The sequence below is a fragment of the Chroicocephalus ridibundus genome, chromosome 4 (assembly GCF_963924245.1).
Source record: "Chroicocephalus ridibundus chromosome 4, bChrRid1.1, whole genome shotgun sequence".
NCBI lineage: Eukaryota > Metazoa > Chordata > Aves > Charadriiformes > Laridae > Chroicocephalus > Chroicocephalus ridibundus.
This window is the reverse complement of record NC_086287.1, coordinates 45,439,440-45,460,123: the sequence shown is the minus strand read 5'-3', so window position 1 is coordinate 45,460,123 and position 20,684 is coordinate 45,439,440. Positions and strand designations below refer to the sequence as shown.

The 20,684-nt window shown below is 38.4% G+C and overlaps 1 protein-coding gene across 2 annotated transcripts in view; it reads right to left on the bottom strand.

Moving 5' to 3' along the window:
• INO80 (INO80 complex ATPase subunit) overlaps positions 1-20,684 on the bottom strand; it is a 69,810-nt gene that overhangs the window by 6,822 nt on the left and 42,304 nt on the right. For both annotated transcript variants that reach the window (XM_063332336.1, XM_063332335.1), the window contains exons 26-31: positions 17,835-18,060; positions 11,974-12,101; positions 7,168-7,262; positions 3,308-3,380; positions 1,501-1,659; positions 37-139 (exon numbers count right to left, since the gene is read on the bottom strand). In XM_063332336.1, the coding sequence (XP_063188406.1) occupies positions 37-139; positions 1,501-1,659; positions 3,308-3,380; positions 7,168-7,262; positions 11,974-12,101; positions 17,835-18,060 (784 nt within the window). The remainder of the gene's footprint in view (positions 1-36; positions 140-1,500; positions 1,660-3,307; positions 3,381-7,167; positions 7,263-11,973; positions 12,102-17,834; positions 18,061-20,684) is intronic.

The window sequence follows — 20,684 nt, the reverse complement described above, 5'->3', positions numbered from 1 at the left end:
AGATGGGGAAAACGCTGCAACACGGATTTCACATACGTTTCTTTTCTAGTTCCTCATCATCCAGCAGAAGGCTGACCACCTCTTTTGGCTTCAAGGTGTCAGGTTTGAAATTGCCACCTGAAATCACCATTCGTTGGATCTAGAAGGAATAAAACAAAGAGAGAAAAAAGGGAAAAATTACTCAAAGCAGCCATGAACCATTCTCGCTACCCTGCACTGAAAGCCAGCCAAAAAAAGATGCCAGTGCATCTGCCCAAGTCAGAATTGACTTCTCTATCATACCAAAGGTAGCAGGAAAATTTCAGGGAAGCTTTTAATAAAGTATAAAATACGAGAAACAACCGAGCTAGAAAGCAGGAAATTGCCAGCCCTCGCACAAAGTTGTGCTTCTACAGCACCATGTAATAAACATGAAATTATAATAGTATTAATATACTGCTGAACAAGAAGAAAAAATACAGCAGTACTTCCGTCAGTCCAATTTTTCAAGTAATCTGCACAGAGAATCATGCAGATCACATTCTTAAAGGGCATAACATTTTTAGTTTCCTTGACTGAAAACTAAATCTTAACATTGAGTTGGCGTCTCAGTTTAAGCAATTAATTCAACCTCAATGACTGCAACTATACTAAAAAAAAAAAAAACACAAAAAAAACCAAAAAAAAAACCCAAAAGATTGTAACTTAGGAAAAGAGAACAAGCTTTAGCATAAGCCAATTTCAATGATTTGGATCACCATCAAAAAGACTACACTTTATTTTTAAGTTGATTATCAGGTGACTCTAGTGCAGTATCCTAGAGAAGACGGGTAAGTTTCAACAACGGAAACGTGAATGCATTCAGTGGAGATGCTTCAGTTGCTGCAGCACCATGATGAGCACCTGATTAAGACAAAAGCTAAAAGAAACCCCGAGTACACAAAACATATGAATGTGTTATATAGTATAGCTACTGCTACCAAATAACGTGAATCTGCTTAATTTTTTCCTAGCCAATAAAGCGTCACGAGGTTTGAAGTTTCTAATAGACTTACTGCTTGATGCTGCAGGACACTGAGATCTTCTGGCAAGCCTCATACCTCAAATAATTTTCACACAATTACCTTCCAAATTTCTTTCAAAAAAAACCCAAACATCCAGCTATGGTATAACAGTATAACCTGGGAGGAATCAGTAGCCCTGACACAGCAAAAACAGAAGCTCCAGTCTTAAAGAAACCTCAGTAGTTCCACTGAGAACTGAGTAGATCCACTGAGATTCCACAGCATCATAAGAAACCGTTTTCATGAAGTCATAGTGTAAATAATTAGCTTCTTCCTAGTTCATATACTGCAGCTGTAATGCTGCTGTGTTAGGGACACAGATTTTTTTATTTAGTCAAAGACACTCCCTTTTGGCTTCTCTTCTCTCTCCTTGCAGATACTTTTTCTGTTTCTTTACTCATTTTGGTATGTGTTTTCTGATACCGCTTCTTGTTCCACATGATTTCTTTATTCCTACCTCACTCTTTTCCTTAGCCCTTTGTAAGATGCGCTCCTCAATGGTGCCTTTACAGATCAACCGGTACACGGTGACTTGTTTTGTCTGACCCAGCCTGTGTGCCCGGTCCATGGCTTGCTGGTCTACTGTTGGGTTCCAATCACTGTCATAGAAAATCACCTGCAAAAGAACACCAGAACAGGAAGGATTAAATAAAATCATACACTTAGAGCACCTGGTGATTAAACAAGCAAAAATCCAATATATTGATAAGAATAAAAGTTCTGCTATACACCCCACAGAATTACAGCCCCACTGCAGGCTGTATTAACTTAGCTTTGCCCAATCCTATTGCATTTCAGATGAATTCAAACTAATTGACGCTGTGAATGTTTCAACTTCCACAGAATGTCTTTTATATCTTCTTCAACAAGTGTGCTTTGGAGGTACAAAATTCCTAATTAAATCACTGCCATGTAATTAGTTATAGGCTAACCACATCACAAACCCATTTTAGTGTTACTTACCTTAAGAAGAAAAAGCCCATCAAATTAGAATTTCACATGAGAAGTGATACTCCAATTTTTTTTTCTTTCAAACCTGGATGAAGTCTAATCTAGTCTAACGCTTCCAATGCTTTTACTACAAAAAAATGAAATGCCACATAACATTCATATTGCCCTATCATTCCAACACCACTTTATGCACAGTAAGCATACAAAACAAAAACATTTTAAAAAAGCCTTATAGAGAGCAAGGTAAAATATTCAGAAAGTTACAAAAACACAGAACTAAAAATGCTTGTGCAAGGACCTTGCAGGTGCATGTCTATGCTTCCATCTATTTCCTCTGCTGAAACTTCAATTGAGAGAACTTTTAAACCCTGAAAATCCTAGAGATTTTTGCTTTCTTCCCATTTCTTGCAAGTGGCAGCAAGATACGATAGGGTATTTAAGAAAAAAAAAAAAAAAGAATTACGTAACATTTTTGATTCAGAGATTTTTGGTTTTGTGTGGCTAAGTGACTACAGTCTGTCCTGGGGTCAAATCTGCATGCACACAAGGTATTGGGCTCGAAGCACAAGAATAGCTGTTATTGAAGAGGTAAATGATTCATGAAGATCAGTATTCCTTCCCTAATAAATAGTGCCAGCTGCTCTGGAGTACAAATCCTTGCAATTCACCTAAACCAGAGCCTTTATACCTTGGGTGAGTAGGGGGGAAGAAATGTATCCTTCCTGACTAGCCGATACTCAACTACAAATGACTTTGTACTTTTAGAGGCACTGCTTCATTCTTCTGTGCCCAAAAAAAAGGGTAACCGATACCTGTTCTACTGATTCCTTTGCTGCTGAACCTTAAGAGCAAACAGTCATACATGAAACAGCATTCACTGTATGAAAGTGGCATTTGCACCTGTAGACCCCGACAGTCATCTAACTCCTTTCTAGACTCCGGTACTGAAGTATGTGGGGAGAAGGAAGATATTTCCAACTGCAACCAAAAACTGTGTACCAAGTGTCCAATATTCTACAACTTTATCATCAAGATAGTACTGCATTGTAAACATGAGCAAAGTAAACAAGGTTATGCAATTTCATGATGTGAATGGCGGTACTAAAAAAAATATTGATTGGCATGGCTAAAAGAGTGCCAACATTCACACAGAAAGACCATTTTTCCTACATAAATCATGAGGCTGGAAGGCAGGAGATGAGCACCTTGGGGAAAATGGTGGCTGGAGGCAGATGAGGCAGGAAAAGCAAATAAATATATACATCAATAAGATGATTTTTTTATTCTGTATTACTTTACCGAACTTCACCTACCGTATCTGCAGCTGTAAGGTTAATGCCCAAGCCTCCAGCTCTTGTGCTTAACAGGAACACAAAAATATCATTCCTGTAGAGGAAAAAGATTAAAACCCCCTTATTTTGTGCATGATGAACAAGAAATAACTATAGATATAAATTTTTTTGACCTATATAAAGTGATCAGGGCTATTTCTATCACTTGAACACTTCAGAACATTTTGTGCAGTTCATGGTCAAGGAAAAAAAAACCACATATGAATGAGTGAGAGAAGTTAATCTACAGATCAGGACTGCTGGAACACACAAACATTGGATTTGCAATAGCAGCTTATTAATCGCTACCAAAACAAACCAGGGTTTGTTTATCTCACCCACATTGGAAATTCAGATTTCATATGGACAAAGAACAATTTATTGTTTCACAGAACTGATTGATGTTAAAGAAAATCTTGCCTTAATAATGGTCAATTCATAAAGAAAGAAAAATAAATGTTGAAACTGCATAAATCCAAGTTTTGTTCTAAATTTTGTGCTTTGAACAGAACAAAAAACTCGGGGGGGAGGGGAGGGTGAAGAAGAATAATCTTAATATAAAAACAAGCTGGCAATTATAGAGGTACATTAGAAAAGGACAAGGGTCCACCGGCACAAACAGAAGTCCTTCAGTCTAAGAACTTTTCAACTCAAGTCCTAATTGTGTCACTGATTCAAATTAGAAGTTCTAATCTCTTTTGTCCACTTACCTGTAAATGAGGATAAACTGATTCATCCCAAGAGTCACATAACAATTCAGCTATGATTGACCATAAAATGTTTCAAGGATGACTACGTAGGCAGCACTAATGATCAGATACTGCACAAAAGCATTCATTTCAAGTTCTTTGAAACACACTGTCTGTAAGTGAACTCCATTATTACTGCACACATGCTGTCCTTCCCACCTTGGAGCATTTGTAGTTTGTGGTAACTGTATTACATTTACATTCCATGGGATTCCTCAGACAGCATAAAAGTCGATGACAAACAAGTTGCCTTTGGTGAACGTGCCCCTCCAGATAGAAGGCCCTACTAGAATATGGATGGTCATTCCACAACGCACTTCAGGAAGGCCATGTCTGAACACCTCCTTGGGAGATTCACAAACCCTAATACAGTTATACAAGCCCCAAGGGTTAGACTGGCTGACACCAGATTTAGTGATGCTGGCTGCTGAAAGAGAGATGAAGCATCCCAACACCTGACTTGGAATAATCCTCTAAGCCTAATAATCCTTTATGTAATTGAGGAAGGTGGGGCACGCTAGACAAGTAGCAGTGCATTAAGCCCTAGCTACAATCTGAGGAGTCAGACAAAAGTTGTCGAGATTCAATGGCAGTTCTAATGCTGAGCACACAGAAGACAAAGGAGACAGGTCTGTACACAGGATGACCAAGTACTGATGGAAACTCAAGTGGTAACAGCAAAACCAGGATTTCTGCTAAGGTTGTGAACCTCACTAGCGCTGCTGGGGGGGTCAGCAGTATTTAAAAGCATTATCACCATACGGATCTGCAAACAGGTTGATGCAAACAAAGCAGACATTACCTGTAAGGGCTCCAAAGAGGCTGACATACTGTACTTTGACAGTGACAGAGCAAGGCCCTCTGCTTAAAAGACAGCACTCTGCAATGCCACGTCCTTTCGGCACCACACTGTCCGTACACTAGTGCATGAAAAAATTAGTAACACACCAGAAACTCTTGCTGAATGAGCAGCACGGGACATTTCCTTCTTGATTAACTATGTGTAGGCAGTCTGTCCTTGGAAGTCCACTCATCAAATCTAAAGGGTCCTTCTTGCCTTTCCTGGAGGGAGTGTGGGTGTATTGCATGCTATTACGCATATGCTAATACAACTCAACAAATGTAAAAAACTAAGCTTTTTTTTCTCCATATCCTTGAAGGTCAAGTAGAACTATTTTCTCAGGACTCAAACATCAAGACATTCACAAGTACCTGGCAAGGCTGTATCATAAAATCCAGACTCTCACAAGAACCCGTTCTGGTCCAAGGTAAGATTTCCCCCCACCCCACCTAAAGAAACTACCAATAGACAACAGAAATCGTTCTGAAAACTATGAATTAACATACACCAAAAAAAAGCACCAAGAACTCTAAAATTAGAAAGGTTTCTGGCAGTCCAAAATCTAGGAGTACAAAAATCCATCCCTGAGCTATGGACAGCTGGGAAGAACTGAAGCTGTGCTGTCAACCTCTAAACTTCATCTTGCAGGTACAAAGCCAAAGGAGTCAGCAGGTGCCTGTTAGCAATGTAGGCAACCCTTGGCCAGGAAATCTTTTCTCTCTTGTAACAGTAGTGGAGCGTGCATATAGACAGTAACCTGAACATCCAGCTGTGAAATGCTTCTGGAAATGCCATATGGGAAGGAAAGAAAATGGACAGTGCCACATACTACAGGAACAAATTATCATTCCATAGCCGTATATTTTCAGCACCTTGTTAGGATATCCTGCAGGATAGTTTAGTCTCAGGCTTTTTTTTCCTGGAAACGTTTCTCATAAGTAAATCATACATAAGAGGAATTCAACTAACATTTTAATAGGAATTCTTGTTTAGACTGGCTGACCCATATCTCAAAGGGATTTCCTGGCAAAATGATTATTTTTCTTCAGTTGCTCTGTTCATTAATAAAACCAAATTCTGTTCATTAATAAAACCAAATTTCTTCACTTCTTTTGGTTAAAGGACCTTACAGGAAGAAGAGTCAGGATTCCAGGAGGACGTCATAACCTGCAAGGAACCTGTTTCTGACACGTGGAAACAGGCAGAAAGGTACTGCATGGTGTTCTCACTTATTTCAGGTGTTTGGCACACACTCTTTTCAAGTTTTATTGCTCTGAGAAGTTCACTAGAAGACTCATCATTGCAACACACTCCTTCAGGTCTTTAAGTCTCACGAACCAGTGGCCTGAAAGGCTGTATATGGCTTCTTCTCTTATCTTCAGCTATGATACCTTGGGACCGCTAACACAAGGAATATTTTTCTATTCTAGAATGCTGCTTTCGCCCCGCAATAAACAATAATCTATGAACCTAACTCCTCTGAAAAAGGAAAGTGACCTTACAAACTAACACCCAGGAAGGGTAACCTTACTGTAAAACGCCATACGAAAATGACATCCTACCAAGCCATATCTCATGGTTAAAAGGAAACTTAATAACCATAAATTCAATCATTATAAATAATGCACCCTAGTGGAGACAAAGTTATAATAAAATATATTAACTTATAATAAGATGATTACATACTCTTCTTTTCTGATGTACTCATAAAAATTATAAGAATCCATTTTGTTTTACTAAATGAAAAAGAGTTAGCATATCTTACTATCTAATCAAATCCCCATTTTACCACCTGTATATTAGTTTAATGCTTCTTAATAAAACCTGTTTAAATAGTTTGTTTTGCAGAAAACTAGGTCACTTTCAAAGCTCTAGCATATGCAAGATTTTAATCTTCACAGTGTCAATTGTCAGAGCATATAATAATGAACAAACATTTGCTGGCTTTCTACTGAGCTTCTTTATAAGCAATAGCGTATTTAGAACGGTAAGAAGCACAATTGGTGGGTACACTAAAATTGCTTCCAAGACTGTTTCACAGATGACAAATTCCTAAATACAACTGGTTTCAATATCAACATCAGTGACTCCTGGTCAGGAAACCACCTAGAAACTGTTCCAGATAAATGAGGTCCACTTGATATCAGGAAAGATAATTTAAGTGCAAATTTAATTTATTTCCATAACATCTTATAGCAACTCTCTATGCACACACAATTTACCACCTAGAAACACCATGCAAAATACATTACCTGTTCTGAAAATCTGCTACCATGTCCCTTCGTTCAGAAATTTTTGAAGAACCGTCCAATCTCATGTAGGTATGTTTCCTATAAACCATGTATTCCTGCAAAGAACACATATCAGAAAAATATATTTGCTCTTGAAACCATTCAGACTTGATTTTTCCAGAAGAAACAATACAAGTAGAAATGGTACTTGAAAAAAAAAAATTAAAAAAAAAAATCCTTAAATGCCACCAACAAATGTGCTACAAGCAATCTTATGTAAGCAATACTTTAAAATAATAGAAATTCAGAAATTAAAGCTACTCAATCAAGTGTCAGTTTCTGCATTTCATATAAGACATAAATGACAATGTCAGTCCAGAGTTGGGGATGCATTTGCTGCATTGCAGACAATGTTATGGGACATGCTCTTTTCTTATAAATAAATAGGTAAATAAAAATCACTAAAATACGAATTTTGCTTTCACAAAGTCTAAATTTTTACTAAATCCCGAGCTGTATAAGCAAACCTTTCCTAACAAACCAACTGTATCTGCCTGCTGTTCATTTTAAACCATTTGACTAGTGGTTTGAAAAACTCGGTATGGTACACTAAACGTTTGTCGACGCTTTATCTCGCTAGTAAAGCGCCTGTGAATCTCACTGCCTACAAGAACACTTTGAACATTACAGTGCTGTGTCAGCCCACAGCTCGTGCCAAGCAGCAGAACTGAAACCATTGCCTGGGACGCAACCAAATGGCATCAACCAGGAATGCTGTAGGTTCCTCATTTTTCCAATGAGAGACATTTTTCATGCTCCAAGGTAGTCGGCATTTTCTGATACCTGTGCCAACTATGAATAAAATCTGAATTACATAGAAAGATCTTCAGGCTATACAGATATCCATAGAGTTTCTCTGGAGAGATACCCACTCATATTTTAACAATGTGATCCTTGGCTGAAGAGATGCAACTCCTACTGGTTACATTCATTAAATTTAACCCTACTGCTGCATGTGTCTTTTTGAGATGTTGTGACTGCAAACGAAGACAGAAAGGAAACAGATGGTGCTTTAGCAGCAAGAACTATTGGATTCATCCTGTTCAAGCTGCAGTGTTCAGCAGACACAGAACTGATGTGCTGAGAGAAGACGTGGCAGTGCTTGCACTCTCATGAACCTTCTGACAGTCATGCCCAGTTCTTCTTTTCACCTATCTATCCTTCAGGGCTCCTCCTCCTTTTTTGTTCTGCTTACTACTGCAGAAAAGGTGAAAGAGCTGCCATACTATAAGGAACCTGGGAAAAAGACTGCTGTACTGGAAAGAAACTTCAATATATGGCAGATGAAAGAGAAAAATAGGTAAATAAAATAAAATAAACAACATGGAAACAGCCCAAGTCACGCTTGGTCTACCTCTACAAAACAGAGCTCATGGCTAGCGTGAGTTCTAGAGTACAACAATATAAGTTTAAAGCAGAGAACAGCTACTTCGCCATACAGACACTTAACCCTCATTTACTACAGATTTATTCCATTTCCATGGCAGGTTTCTGTCACCAACTAAAACCAGAGAGACACAGTAGTCAATTAGGCACTATGTGACCTTTTCTCAAGATTTGATCAAACCTTTTTCTGTTATCATGAGGGCCTTTTCCTTCCATTTCTTTGTTACCGTCTTTATCTGCCTTTATGATGATTCAACCTTTTAACATCCTGATTTAGTTTTCCCTCATCTCACTATTAGCCATCTCTTCATTACTCTCTTCTAAACAAACTTCAGCACAAACAGAAAACAACTTCTTCCATTCCATCAGGTGCATTTATCCTTATCACAGACCTTAGATGTGTGCACTAAGGCACAAATTACAAAATAAGCTATTCTTTACCTGTAATATTGTCAATCATGGGTTGTTTCCCCACGCCCCGCAAACTAGCTCAGTACATTAGCCTTTAGCTAATCATCTCTTCAACACTGCTTAAAAGGTTCTGGTCTACCTCTATCCACCTTCCTTTGATCAAGAAGGATACTTCACAGTAGTGTAACAGTGCTCACGTGAAATATCCTTTTTTGTGAACTGTTTTTATCCAGTATTTTTCCAAATATTAACGGTACACTCTTTCAATTCAGAAGAAAAAAGAGGAAAAAAAATTGCAACTTATACTACACTTGTCAGCAGTTTAGTGCCTTGATCACTTGCAGAAACAGCACATTTTTAGCTATTAAAAAAAAACCACAAACAAACAAAACCCAAACCTTGGTCTCTACTATAATTGTGGAAAACACTTGATGACTGCTTGTTTTTCTTGCTCCCACAAGGAGTGATGGGGTGGGGGAATATGGGGGAAGCCTCATGGGGAGGCTTTAATCTCTTACAGAGATACTTATACTAGACCTGCTTGAAAAATCCACCTGCAAATCTTGTTTAGTCTAGGGGGTCACCAAGCCAGGAAAAATAATGAAAGTGGCCCTGGTAACAGAATACCTACACAGGAAACGAACAACACACAATGACTCGAGTATGGTAAGAATGCAGTGCTCCTAAAATCAGTGCTCTTCTGGCCTTTGACACTGATACGTTCTCAAAAACCATGAAATGTTTTTCCTTCATGTTATTTCATAGTCCAAACTGAGTACTCTTATGTTTTAACACAACTAATAAACTTTTGATAGAACATAACTAAGACATTTTACTTCATGCAGAATATAATTTGAGCCCTCATCACATGAACGTAAAGTGATTCCTACTGAAATCATGAATGATTAATTACTCTTCCATATAGCAATCACATTGAGAAAAACAAACATGACAATCTTAAAAAGTATGAAATACACATCTGCATGACGTAACAGTACTGCAATTATACTTTATCCCTGGAAAATTATTTTCCTCCTTCTTTGTATTTATGTCTGCTATTTTATAATGTCTGAACTAAGCAGCAGTTCCTCAGCTGAAGCTGAATCGAAGAAACATGGTTTTATAACTTTGTAAACAATGTGTTTTGTGCTCTCTGACCTGCATAGATTAGTTAGTAAGATATCATAGCAGTTATACTGACACAGTCAAAACACTGTTAAAAGAAATAGGACATCTTATGTTCTTTCATATTCAAGTAGGCAGAGGAGATGTATTTTGCTATCTTAGGTCAGGAAAAAAAATAAAATACCTACTGCTACACAACTTTTGTATGGATTTTCTTACGATTTTAGCTTGCTTAACTCCAGCTTCCGTTATATGGGTGGGGAGAAAGAAAAACAGAGGACTTGGGTAGGTGGCTTATTTGGGTAATAAAACCCAGTAAGTGGAGTTGAGCATTTAGGAGGTGGAACAGCAAACTGGTGTGCTCCCAAGCCTTTAAAATGGAATGCTAACAGAAAAGACAGAAGCACTAAACGCTCAGCTTTATGAGCTTCATAGTGTAACGCAGGGTGTCAACAAACCTGCACCACGTTCAAGGCTTGCCAAAAAAGAGGCATATGAAGCAATGCTGGGCAAACAGCCAAAATACAGAATTGCAACCACGCAAGTTCTGTTTTTCCTCACAGCAGCAAAACCAAAATGCAGCCTGTGATTTGTTATTGAACTATTAACTGCTGACCTTAAAATGCACTCCTGCTCATACAGGACTCATGATTTAGGCAGCTACTGAGTTGGGCTTCTCACTTTTTCTCTTCATTTTATGTGGAGAAGACAGGATCCCAAGTCAAACACTGCTGTGGGAGCCCATGTACACCTAGGACTAACAGCTGAAGGATCACAGGATCTCAGTGTTTTAGCAGTACTGAAATTATACTGCCAAATGCAAATATTTTCCCACCTACTATGTATTCATAATCAGAAAACTTTACCAGGATTGCCTCTTTGAAACTAACATACATTAAGTCTCCTATTTTCTTACTCAGAATTAGATAGTCATAAAAGTTATTACTACTAATCCTTCACTGATAAGGGACAGAAGCATTGTGACACAAAATATTCCTTTTTTTTTTTTTCAGATCCAGCCAAAACCTCAAAATTTGCTGTCTTCAACAGAAGCCCAGAATAATGAAAGTACTTATTTCTAAACGTTAGGAAACGAAATTAATAGCTCTCCTGATATTGTCTCTTTAGAGGCATGGTTGCTAATCAAATACTGTTTTGTTTTTGCTTTTTTTCTTCTGAGGCAGACTGAGTGTATTTAAATAATGAGTAATGACTTAGTTCCTAATTTCTTTCCCATTGTATGTGCCTTATTAATGTCTACCAAACTTCTGCACATGAATGAGATGACAGAGGAAAACAGTAAAAGTCTTTGAAATTACAAGCAACATAATGTAAAATTAATCACTGTTCTTCCTCTTCCTTCCAATAAAAAGACACATGGGCATCAAACAAATACAGGAGGAAGCAGTTTGAAACCAGCAAAAGAGGATAATTAAGCCATGCAACCCCTTGCCACAGGGCAGCACAAATGATAAAAGTTTACAGACTCAAGACGCAACTGAACAATTTCATGGAAGAAGAATCCATTTAGGATTAGTGAATATACAGAAGGCACATCTGACTCAAAGGCCTTGAGTTTCAAACTGCTGGACACTGAGGGACTAATTGTGAAGTATCACTATTTTTATACATTTTCCCCATACCATTTGCTGTTGTACACTGGTGGAAGCATAACACTAGGCTGGACCTTCAGTATAACTTTGTATGGCACCTCTTACATTCTCATCCTTCAGTATAGTAATTTTACGTCAGGTTTGCTGCATCAAATTACAGTATTTTCTCCAAAACATGGTTGCTAAATCTGTATCTTCAGAATTTGTCTTCTGTAGGCTATAGCTCTCCTACCTCGAGTAAGTCAATCATCCGTGTCATCTGGGAGTAGATGAGAACTCTGTGCCCTTGAGATTTCAGCCGTGTCAACAGTAGATCAAGAGCATGAAGTTTTCCACTGTCAGTGATCAGACTCTCTTTGTCTAAAAAGAAATGGAAGAAACGCAGGTAACTAATAAAACCAAGACAGCTACGTGGAACAAGTTAACTTCTGAGCTTTCCTAGCACTTCAACTGCATTATAATCCCTAAAGTAATGAGTTGTGATGGAAGAAACTGCAACATCCCTTCTGGATGACACTTACAATCGCACTGCTAACAATAACTTTTGTTTGCTGGGACAGGAGTATATGAATCACAGATTGATCTCCTCATGAGTATAGACTCAGTCCTTTTTTGGATAGCCATTTCCCTCATCTAAGGATTCATTCTGACCAGATCAACAACCACAACGTGCCTTGATAGTTGAAGAAGTCTTTGCTCCACTTGTCACGTTAAAATGCTGTCCTTTGGACATTTGCTGCTACCTGCTGTTGAGCTTTAGACTTATCTTCCACAGATCTAGTTTCAAGATCAAACCCCTTAGCAACACAGAAAGTGAAGAAGTTCTCTAGGTCACTGTAAAATAACAGCCCCTTCACAGCACTGCCTTAACTTCTCTTTTTTTCTTTTTCTTCCCTGCGCTCTGCTTTTTGGTGGTTTTTTTTTTGTTTGTTTAAGAAATGTTTCCAGATTGCGATCTTTTAAGTCACTTCAGATTTTATACTTCATGTCCTCTCTATTTCAGCATTGCTCATGAAGTATTTTTCAGGAAGGCGATCTTCCTGTTTGTACATTCTGTACATAAACTTCAGTAAACAATACATGACTGTTGAAAGAGGATGAAGAGACATTTTCTTCCAAAAAAATTATCTGTTGGAAAGGCCACTGATGATTCCTTATTCTTTGGGAAGTCTGAATTTAGGTTTACAGCCAAAACGGAAAGTTGACAACTGCAGATGGTGCAGGCTAGTACAGAACCCAAATATTTTCAACATGTCTAGCAGGTACCATTCTCTAGTGTCTAGCAGGTAACACTTCTGCATACTTCGTGTTGCACAGAATGAATTAACTCATGGGCTGAAGAAAATCCAGCTTTCTGTAAGGCAGTTAACTGTCTCGCATGATACCCCAATTGAAAAAAACCCAAGAAGGTGTATACAAAAATTAATTAATTATCTCAGCACCATGCATTTTAATATAGCTAAAAACAAGTTCATGCTAGTGGAACAGAGGAATACAGATCACACAACAGCACTCCTAAAAAGATCTTAAAAGCATGGCAGGCAACGCAGCCCATGAGTACCCGAGTGCAGTGAAGTACCACAGAGACCTAAATTTGATTCTTGCACATACAGCCAGGGGTTTGCCAAGAAAAGCAAACTACTATTCAGTTGTACTACACTGAATTCAAAAGATCATTTTGAAATAACATGCCTAGGTTTTCTACACTTTTCAGAAAGGTTGTAAAAACCAGAAAGCATTCAGGAAAAATCTCCAAGATTTCAGTGTGTTAAAAAACTTTTCCTGCAGCGTCCAGGGCGTTCAGAAACTTGATCCATTTAATTTTTTCAAATAGCAATTGGCACTATTAAGAAGAACTTAAGGTTCTTCTTTTGGACAAAGTTTTTTAACAACAGATGAGAACTTTACACTAGCAGAGAAAGGCACAGTATCCAGTTATTTGTTAAAACTGTAAAAACAAGGCATGCTTCCCCCTCTTATCCTTTCAATAGTGAAGCAAAAGTAGTCAGCAACACTTTTATCCAGAAAAATGGTGGATTCTGCATCACGTTAGTGTTTCAGTCAAGATCTCTTTCAAAAATATCCTTTAGCTTAAATATAAATAATGGACTTAGTGCTGGAATTAGTGGAATCTACGTTAGGACGTCAGAAGATGCAGCCAACATCTGCTTTCTGAAATTCAAAAAACTGTGAGTTGTCAATATCGCTTATTAGCTATTCTATTTGCACTATAAGCCAATGCTGTGAGCCCTCCCTCCTTTGGTAACTTTAGAGCCATGCTCCTGCAATTCACTAGCTAAGAATCCAAGACAAGAGAGTTCTGCTCTTTCTTGCTTGTCTGCCTATCTAGATAGTCATTGTTTTTCTCTAATTTGCTCTCCTTTTTGATGGTTATCTTGTTGCTTTGCCAGGAGCAAGCGCCACATCATTGCTTGAATCGCTAGCAACTACCTTAGCGATCCATCAACTAGAGAGTAAAGCCAAGGAGATACTGTAAGGAAAACTCAAGACCACAGCACAGGCTGGCATTTGTTCTAAGTGCAACATACTGCACAATGACACATTCATCTCTAGAACAGAACTTGGTCTCAATTACATACAAATAGTTAATAGTTTCATGCATTCTTCTAAGGAAAACCAAACTTTGAACCTAGGCAATTAAGTAAAAATGGAAATGACTTATGGTTATCTTTTTTTAAAATACATGTATGTCAAAAACTGCACAGTAGCAATGTTTACTCTTTATAAAAAATGTTATTCTTTCTGTTAAATCCACACAGCCATGACTATCTGCTTTTACTCTAATTGGTCAGCTTGCTATTTCGGACTGAATTAAATTGAGTGAAGCAACATGAAAAGTCTAGATATACACGACAAACTAATATGATTATTAACCAAAAGCCATCTGACTGGCAGGAAACAGAGAACAAACAGGGTCTGTTCAAAAGTCAGTCTCAGCTGGCTCAGATTAACATATTAGAAAGTTTCCAAAAGCAAAACGCTACTACTTTTCTCACACAGGCATGAATAGGTAGAATTATGTTTTGGTAACTGGAAATGATGCATGTCCTTTGCTGCTGGCTCCTTAGGTCTCCATTGTGTAAGTTACTATTTTTAAATAGCAATAAAATTCAAATTACAAGTAAAGAACTTATTTGCAGATGGTCTTACAGCCTGAAAAGTTAGCAACTTGTTAGCAGTTCATCATTTGTCCAATATCTCAGCATCAGAGCAGACTGCACTGGAGAGAAAGTTTTGGGTTTTGGTTGTTGGGATTTTTTTAGGAAAGCAGAACAGAACTAACAACAGAAGATTGATCACCTCTGGAAGACAAAACCATTTGACTTTAACATGGCATCTCTAAGCCTGCTATCTTGATACCATTGTGTTTTCCAAGATCAAATATTTTTGCATGCTTAAAGTCTGCCACCTAGCGCTTCCAAGGACATCTTCCAGAAAGCAGTAACAGAAAATGTAATTCTTTATTCATGCCATCTTCAGAAAACACAACTATTCCAAAGGGGGGAAAAAAAAAAAAAAAAAAAAAGTGTCTTCCACCTCTAGTTTCTCTCACTTCTATTTTTCATTCCCTTTTACCTTGGGGAAGAAGGTTCCCTCTTTTTAAAATGGGATTTTCAAAATTAAAAATGGAAAATGTAGAATTGCAAATTACTGGTGAAAACTTCCAATGACAATTTCTGATTTTATTTTTTTTTTTAATAGCATCAAAGAAACTTTCAACATTATAAGCCAGCCAGGAGATAGAGATCCTGGACTGCACGTCAAAGAACTCTCCCCAAGATGTAATTTTTGGGTTCTTCATCACTGTATGAAATAAGCAAGAAAACAGAACCAGACCAAAAAGAAAGTAACCGTAAAATCATATTGTATGGCTTTCAGTCTGAAAAAAACGTCCCTGCCTCCAGCCATGCAGGGATATGGATGTAAATTATCTACAGGGGGGTACAGTGGGATCCTATGGCCTGGGAAGAATAGTTACAAATTATTATGACTCAAAATAACCCCAGTCAGGAGCTCTGGCAGATGACTGTAGCTGGGCTCACCACTCTCTGGAGAACGAGAAAAAGCGCCTCTGGACATGTAAAAAGCAGAGGAAAGAGAGATAAAGTCTGGGTTCCAGTTGACACCCCTGGTTCCCCTCCCGACAGTCTGCACGGCACAATGGGGTCAGTGAGGAGCTAGCTGGCTCTCACAGTAAACAGCCAGTGGGGCCGGTGCTTTTTATCGATGCTAAAAGGACTCAGACACTTCCTGCCATTTAATCCAGGACCATTTTTCTTTCAAAGAACAGGAAAAGCCTCAAGAGATTCCCACAGTGATCGCAGCTGAGCCTGCTGCCAGGGTACTGGGAACGCTGAATCTGGGAGAGGATAGATCAGGGTTAGGAGAGAAAGGTATCCCCTTTTCTTCTTCTCACCTATTTACCACAGACCTTCACACCTACTGTTGCACTTGACACTTGATAGACTTCAGCCTCATAAACGCTTCTTCAGCACATCAGTCACTTTCTGCAATGCACTATGCCTGCTCCTGCGCGTATAAACACAGCTGTTCTGTTGTGGTATGTGCCCTCTCCCCTTTGAATAAGTTTAGGTTTGAATGTCACCTTACTACTAATTAAAACACAGCTGTACGGAACAAATGTTTTTTTTTAATCCACTCTTAGCTCCAAGACCTCCTAAATTAAGCCAGCTTCACGTAACACGCTCATCCCAACCGCCTTCTCAACTTCTCAAACAAATTCTTTGTTGTGCTTTGACAACAATTTTTCTAACCTTGCACCTATTCACTCACTCCTTTATGGTTCTTGTACCCCATCTTTACTCCTCAAAGTCATTGGCTTAAAACGGCAGTCTTTTCAAGAGAATGCAGGCCTCTCCCTATTCTATCTGCATCGACTACTTTTCATTTCTCTATCTATGCCTTCTACCTTAATTAATCCCTTCACTATTTCCCTCCTTTCTGCTACAGCAATTCATTTTTCTGTTTCCAAAAAATTGATGAACAATTCAATGAATTCCTGAAAAAACTATAAAATCATCAACTGTCACTGAACATTAATATAGTGCAAGCTCATGAAAAATGGTTTCTCCATGACATAAGTACACATACATGTGCTTCATATGACTCCAAGTACTTATGAAGTACATTCTTAAACTGGACTGTAGCAAGCAAAAGGCCATTTTCCTTTTACTGTACTAACTTCCCCTGCCAAACATCCTTGACCCAAAAGGGTCTGGGAATAACTTAGCATCTGGCAGTGTAAGCTGTTTTTCCTCTTGGCTATCTCTCAGATCTCTAGTACTTTCTGCAGAACTCTGCTCACTGCTCAAGACCATCTTCCGACAGCTAGACTGCGTCTGGCCCATGAAAGTCACCGCAGTATGAGCAATGAAATTCTATCAAATCTTAGATTATTTCAGTATAATTCTAGGAAAAAATTAAGCATGTTTACTTTACTAGTACACTAGTACCTTTTTCCCCACTTTACCAGGAAATATGAATAAGTCTTCTTTATTCCAACTGAAACTCAGTAAATCCCTCATGCCTTGTTTCCCAGGCCAATTTCCTATAAATTTGGTCCCCAAATCCGTCCTTCTTATAGTAGACTGCTACAAGTAATGTTTATCTTTTCACTGGGAAAACCAACAAAAGACCTCTTAGGTCAATACAAAGGTCTTCCAACACACTAGGACGCAATGTACAACTGTCACTTTTCCTGCAATCTTTGCATCTCCAACCTCAAAACGGTATTTGGTTGTGAGAGTAGACTGTGCTTTAGTAAGCAAATACATCTTTTTACAGTCATTTGGAGAACAGACATGCTAAGAGAGGTTTGTAAGCATTAGAAAAGTTTGTATTAGACTTGTTCAGTATCCATCGACAGCTTTACTCCAGACAGAGCATGTGAAATCACACTGTATTTTAAGATACCAGGGTTAACTTTCACTCAGGACAAAAACCAACCAACTACCCCTGCCCCTCAAAAAGCCCACAACCAAGCATAATTACTACTGAGGAGCAGATGTCCTTATTTATCTCATCTCTGTTCCATGACAACCTCAAACTCACCTGGTATCCTGATAAAAGACCAGCCGTTCTGAGGCCTGATCCCTAGCAGCCCTCCTGGATGCTCTGGGAAGAACTGGGAGCGTTGCTTCAGCCACTCAGCTGCTAGCTCAGGGGATCCACTGAGTACACACTGCTTTGCTTCAAGACTTCCTCCTTCCTTTAGTGCCCTGCGCTCGTATTCTGCACTTCGGTCATTGCAGTAGAACTCCAGTGGCACAGCTGTTACCTACAAGTAAAATAACAATCAATATTCTTGTTCAGATTTCCCCTCATTCCCAAATACGCAGCTCAGGTACCTTCCCACAGGATCAAATTTTAAAAGTCAAATCATTACTAACATGTGGAAATGGAAAACAATCTTAGACTGGTTTAAAATAAGCAAATACGCAACATCTCCCCACACCGCAAAAGGACCAGGCATGGACTACTTGCCTTTTGATAAACAATGCCTTATGCCAGCTGCTACACAACTGATAGCAGAGCTGAGAGTAAAAGAATAATATCCCTGCTGACCTCTCATTTTGCCTAGATTTCTTTTTAATTTTTTTTTTTTATTTATTTTTGCCCTTCACAATCAAGTATTTACCCAGCAGAGATGAGATTTACATATCATCCTTACCAGAAATTCATGTGATGGTTTAGAATTAGGAAGATATATAAATTAGAAAGGAAAAAAAAACGAACAGGAAAATGGCCCAGTTTTGGAACAGCACATTTCTTGGGCTCGACATCCGATTTGAACAGAAACAGTGCAAGTAAACACAGGGTGATCTTTTTCTTCTGGCTGTTCTGTGAATCCCTTGCCCTATTACCTTCTTCAGTACGTACAACCCAGCTGGACAAACCAGTGTTGCAAACACAGGAACTTTGATTTCACGCCATGTGAACTTTTCTGGAATGGCTCCATCACTTTAACTCCCCCTGCTCTGCCCCATCCACCCAGAACTGGACAGAGAGTGGAAGGTCCACATTAGCCAACGGGGTATATGCCAAATGGCAAGATCCTCAAGTAAAGTGTTCGTTCCAGCTGACAAGATTGTCCTTTGTACAATCTATAGCTTTCTCTCATCTGTCCCTTACCAGGGTAAGGGATAATTTCAAGATACTGAAGTAATAAAAAACAAAAGCGTAACTGAGCCATGATACAGCCAGGACAGCCTACACTACTGGAGGCAGATACTTCACCTAGAGTTAAACTGCATGATCCAAAGCAAATACAATAATGACAACACTTTCACTCAAATATAAATATACAACAATTCACTATGTAGTACAAGAATCTTTCCAATAAAAATGCAGATGGCCAACTTCTTCCTCCTACCTTTTCTGAATCTAAGTCTGTTTTGGGCCAACATTCTGGGATAAGCATTTACAAAAGCTATTTATAACCTAATTTACAAAAGAAAGCTAGTAGAAACTTTCGCATACTATGAAGAGACTTAAAACATACTGTAAACTCACTTATAAATGAAACTAAAAATTAATGTTAGACAAATAACCTTGCAGCATGAGCTTTAAACAGAGAAAAGTTAAAATTTGCAATGCTTTATTGGTTTCTTCACCCATATAGGAAGCAAACAAATCACTACTTTAGCAGTCATTGCTGCTTTTATTTCAGAAGTACAACTAAAAAAAGATCATCCACAGAGATTCATGTAAGTTAAAAACATTATCATGAATCCTAACACTGTGCATAATGAACACATTACCTAGGGGACTATGAAAAGCAACGTAACAAATGAAAAGGAACACAGAAGAAATCAAACTTGTGAAAGTTTTTGCATTTTAAAAAAGGAGACAGAGCTGCACAGGAAGAAACGGTATGGGAATCTGTAGGGTTTGATGGTGAACAGTAAGCAGCTGAGTTTCTGGAGAATCAAGAAAGGGTGGGAAATGGTTTGATAATGGGACAATCAAAACATTAAGTGCAGTGAAAGAACTATCTTTGTATTGCAGTCAAAAAGCTTTTATGTATTGAAGGAGGATGAATTTTTTGTTCCAGCTTACTCTGGCGTGACATCATTAACCGCTACATATCGACAACAACATACCTAGCATCATATCACGCAAATAAAAATATTTTAATGGGTTAACTAAACAATAAACAATAAAATAGTTTAAATATCAACACTTTTAAATACTGTGCTTTAAAAACTGTAAGATGAAGGGAGCAACCCATACCTCAGAACAGACTGTCTGATACTTAGATGCTGGCTGCTCCTCTCTGAACATTTAGCAGCTAACTCAAAGTAAAAGGTATCGAGCAAGATCTTCCTGGTGGGAGCCTGTGGTCTACTCCTGTTTTACAGGAGCTCTTCTCATAGGAAGAAGTTAATCTCACAAAGAAAGACTTTTTTTGCAAGGGCAAATCAATTGTTTAAACAGATTCATAAGCACAGTTATGGTACATATCAAAGTAAAATAAAAAAAAGCCATCTTCACAATAACGGTAAAGCTATTGTTTTGGAAGATGCCAAGAGCTATTTTTAAACCAGATTGGTTTATAGGTCTATGCACACAGTCACATGAAACACTGCAAATTCAAAGGGACTGTGTTAAGTAAGACTTTGTATACATTCCCACTACTTCGTAGATATTGTTAGAGTTGATGCTATCTTGTACCGCCACCTGCAGTCAAAGCATAGGACTGTCTTTTGTGGGAGAGGGCAAAACCGCTCACAATTCAAGTCTCGTTGCCGGAAGACTGATGTACACTAAAACTATGGTACAGACTTAGTTGTTTCTTTCTCCACTGGATAGAGTGGAACAAATAATCTTTCTGGCACAAACAACCTGTCTTATTTATTTCCAGGACACCTAGGACCAGCATCGACTACACAAAAAACACAG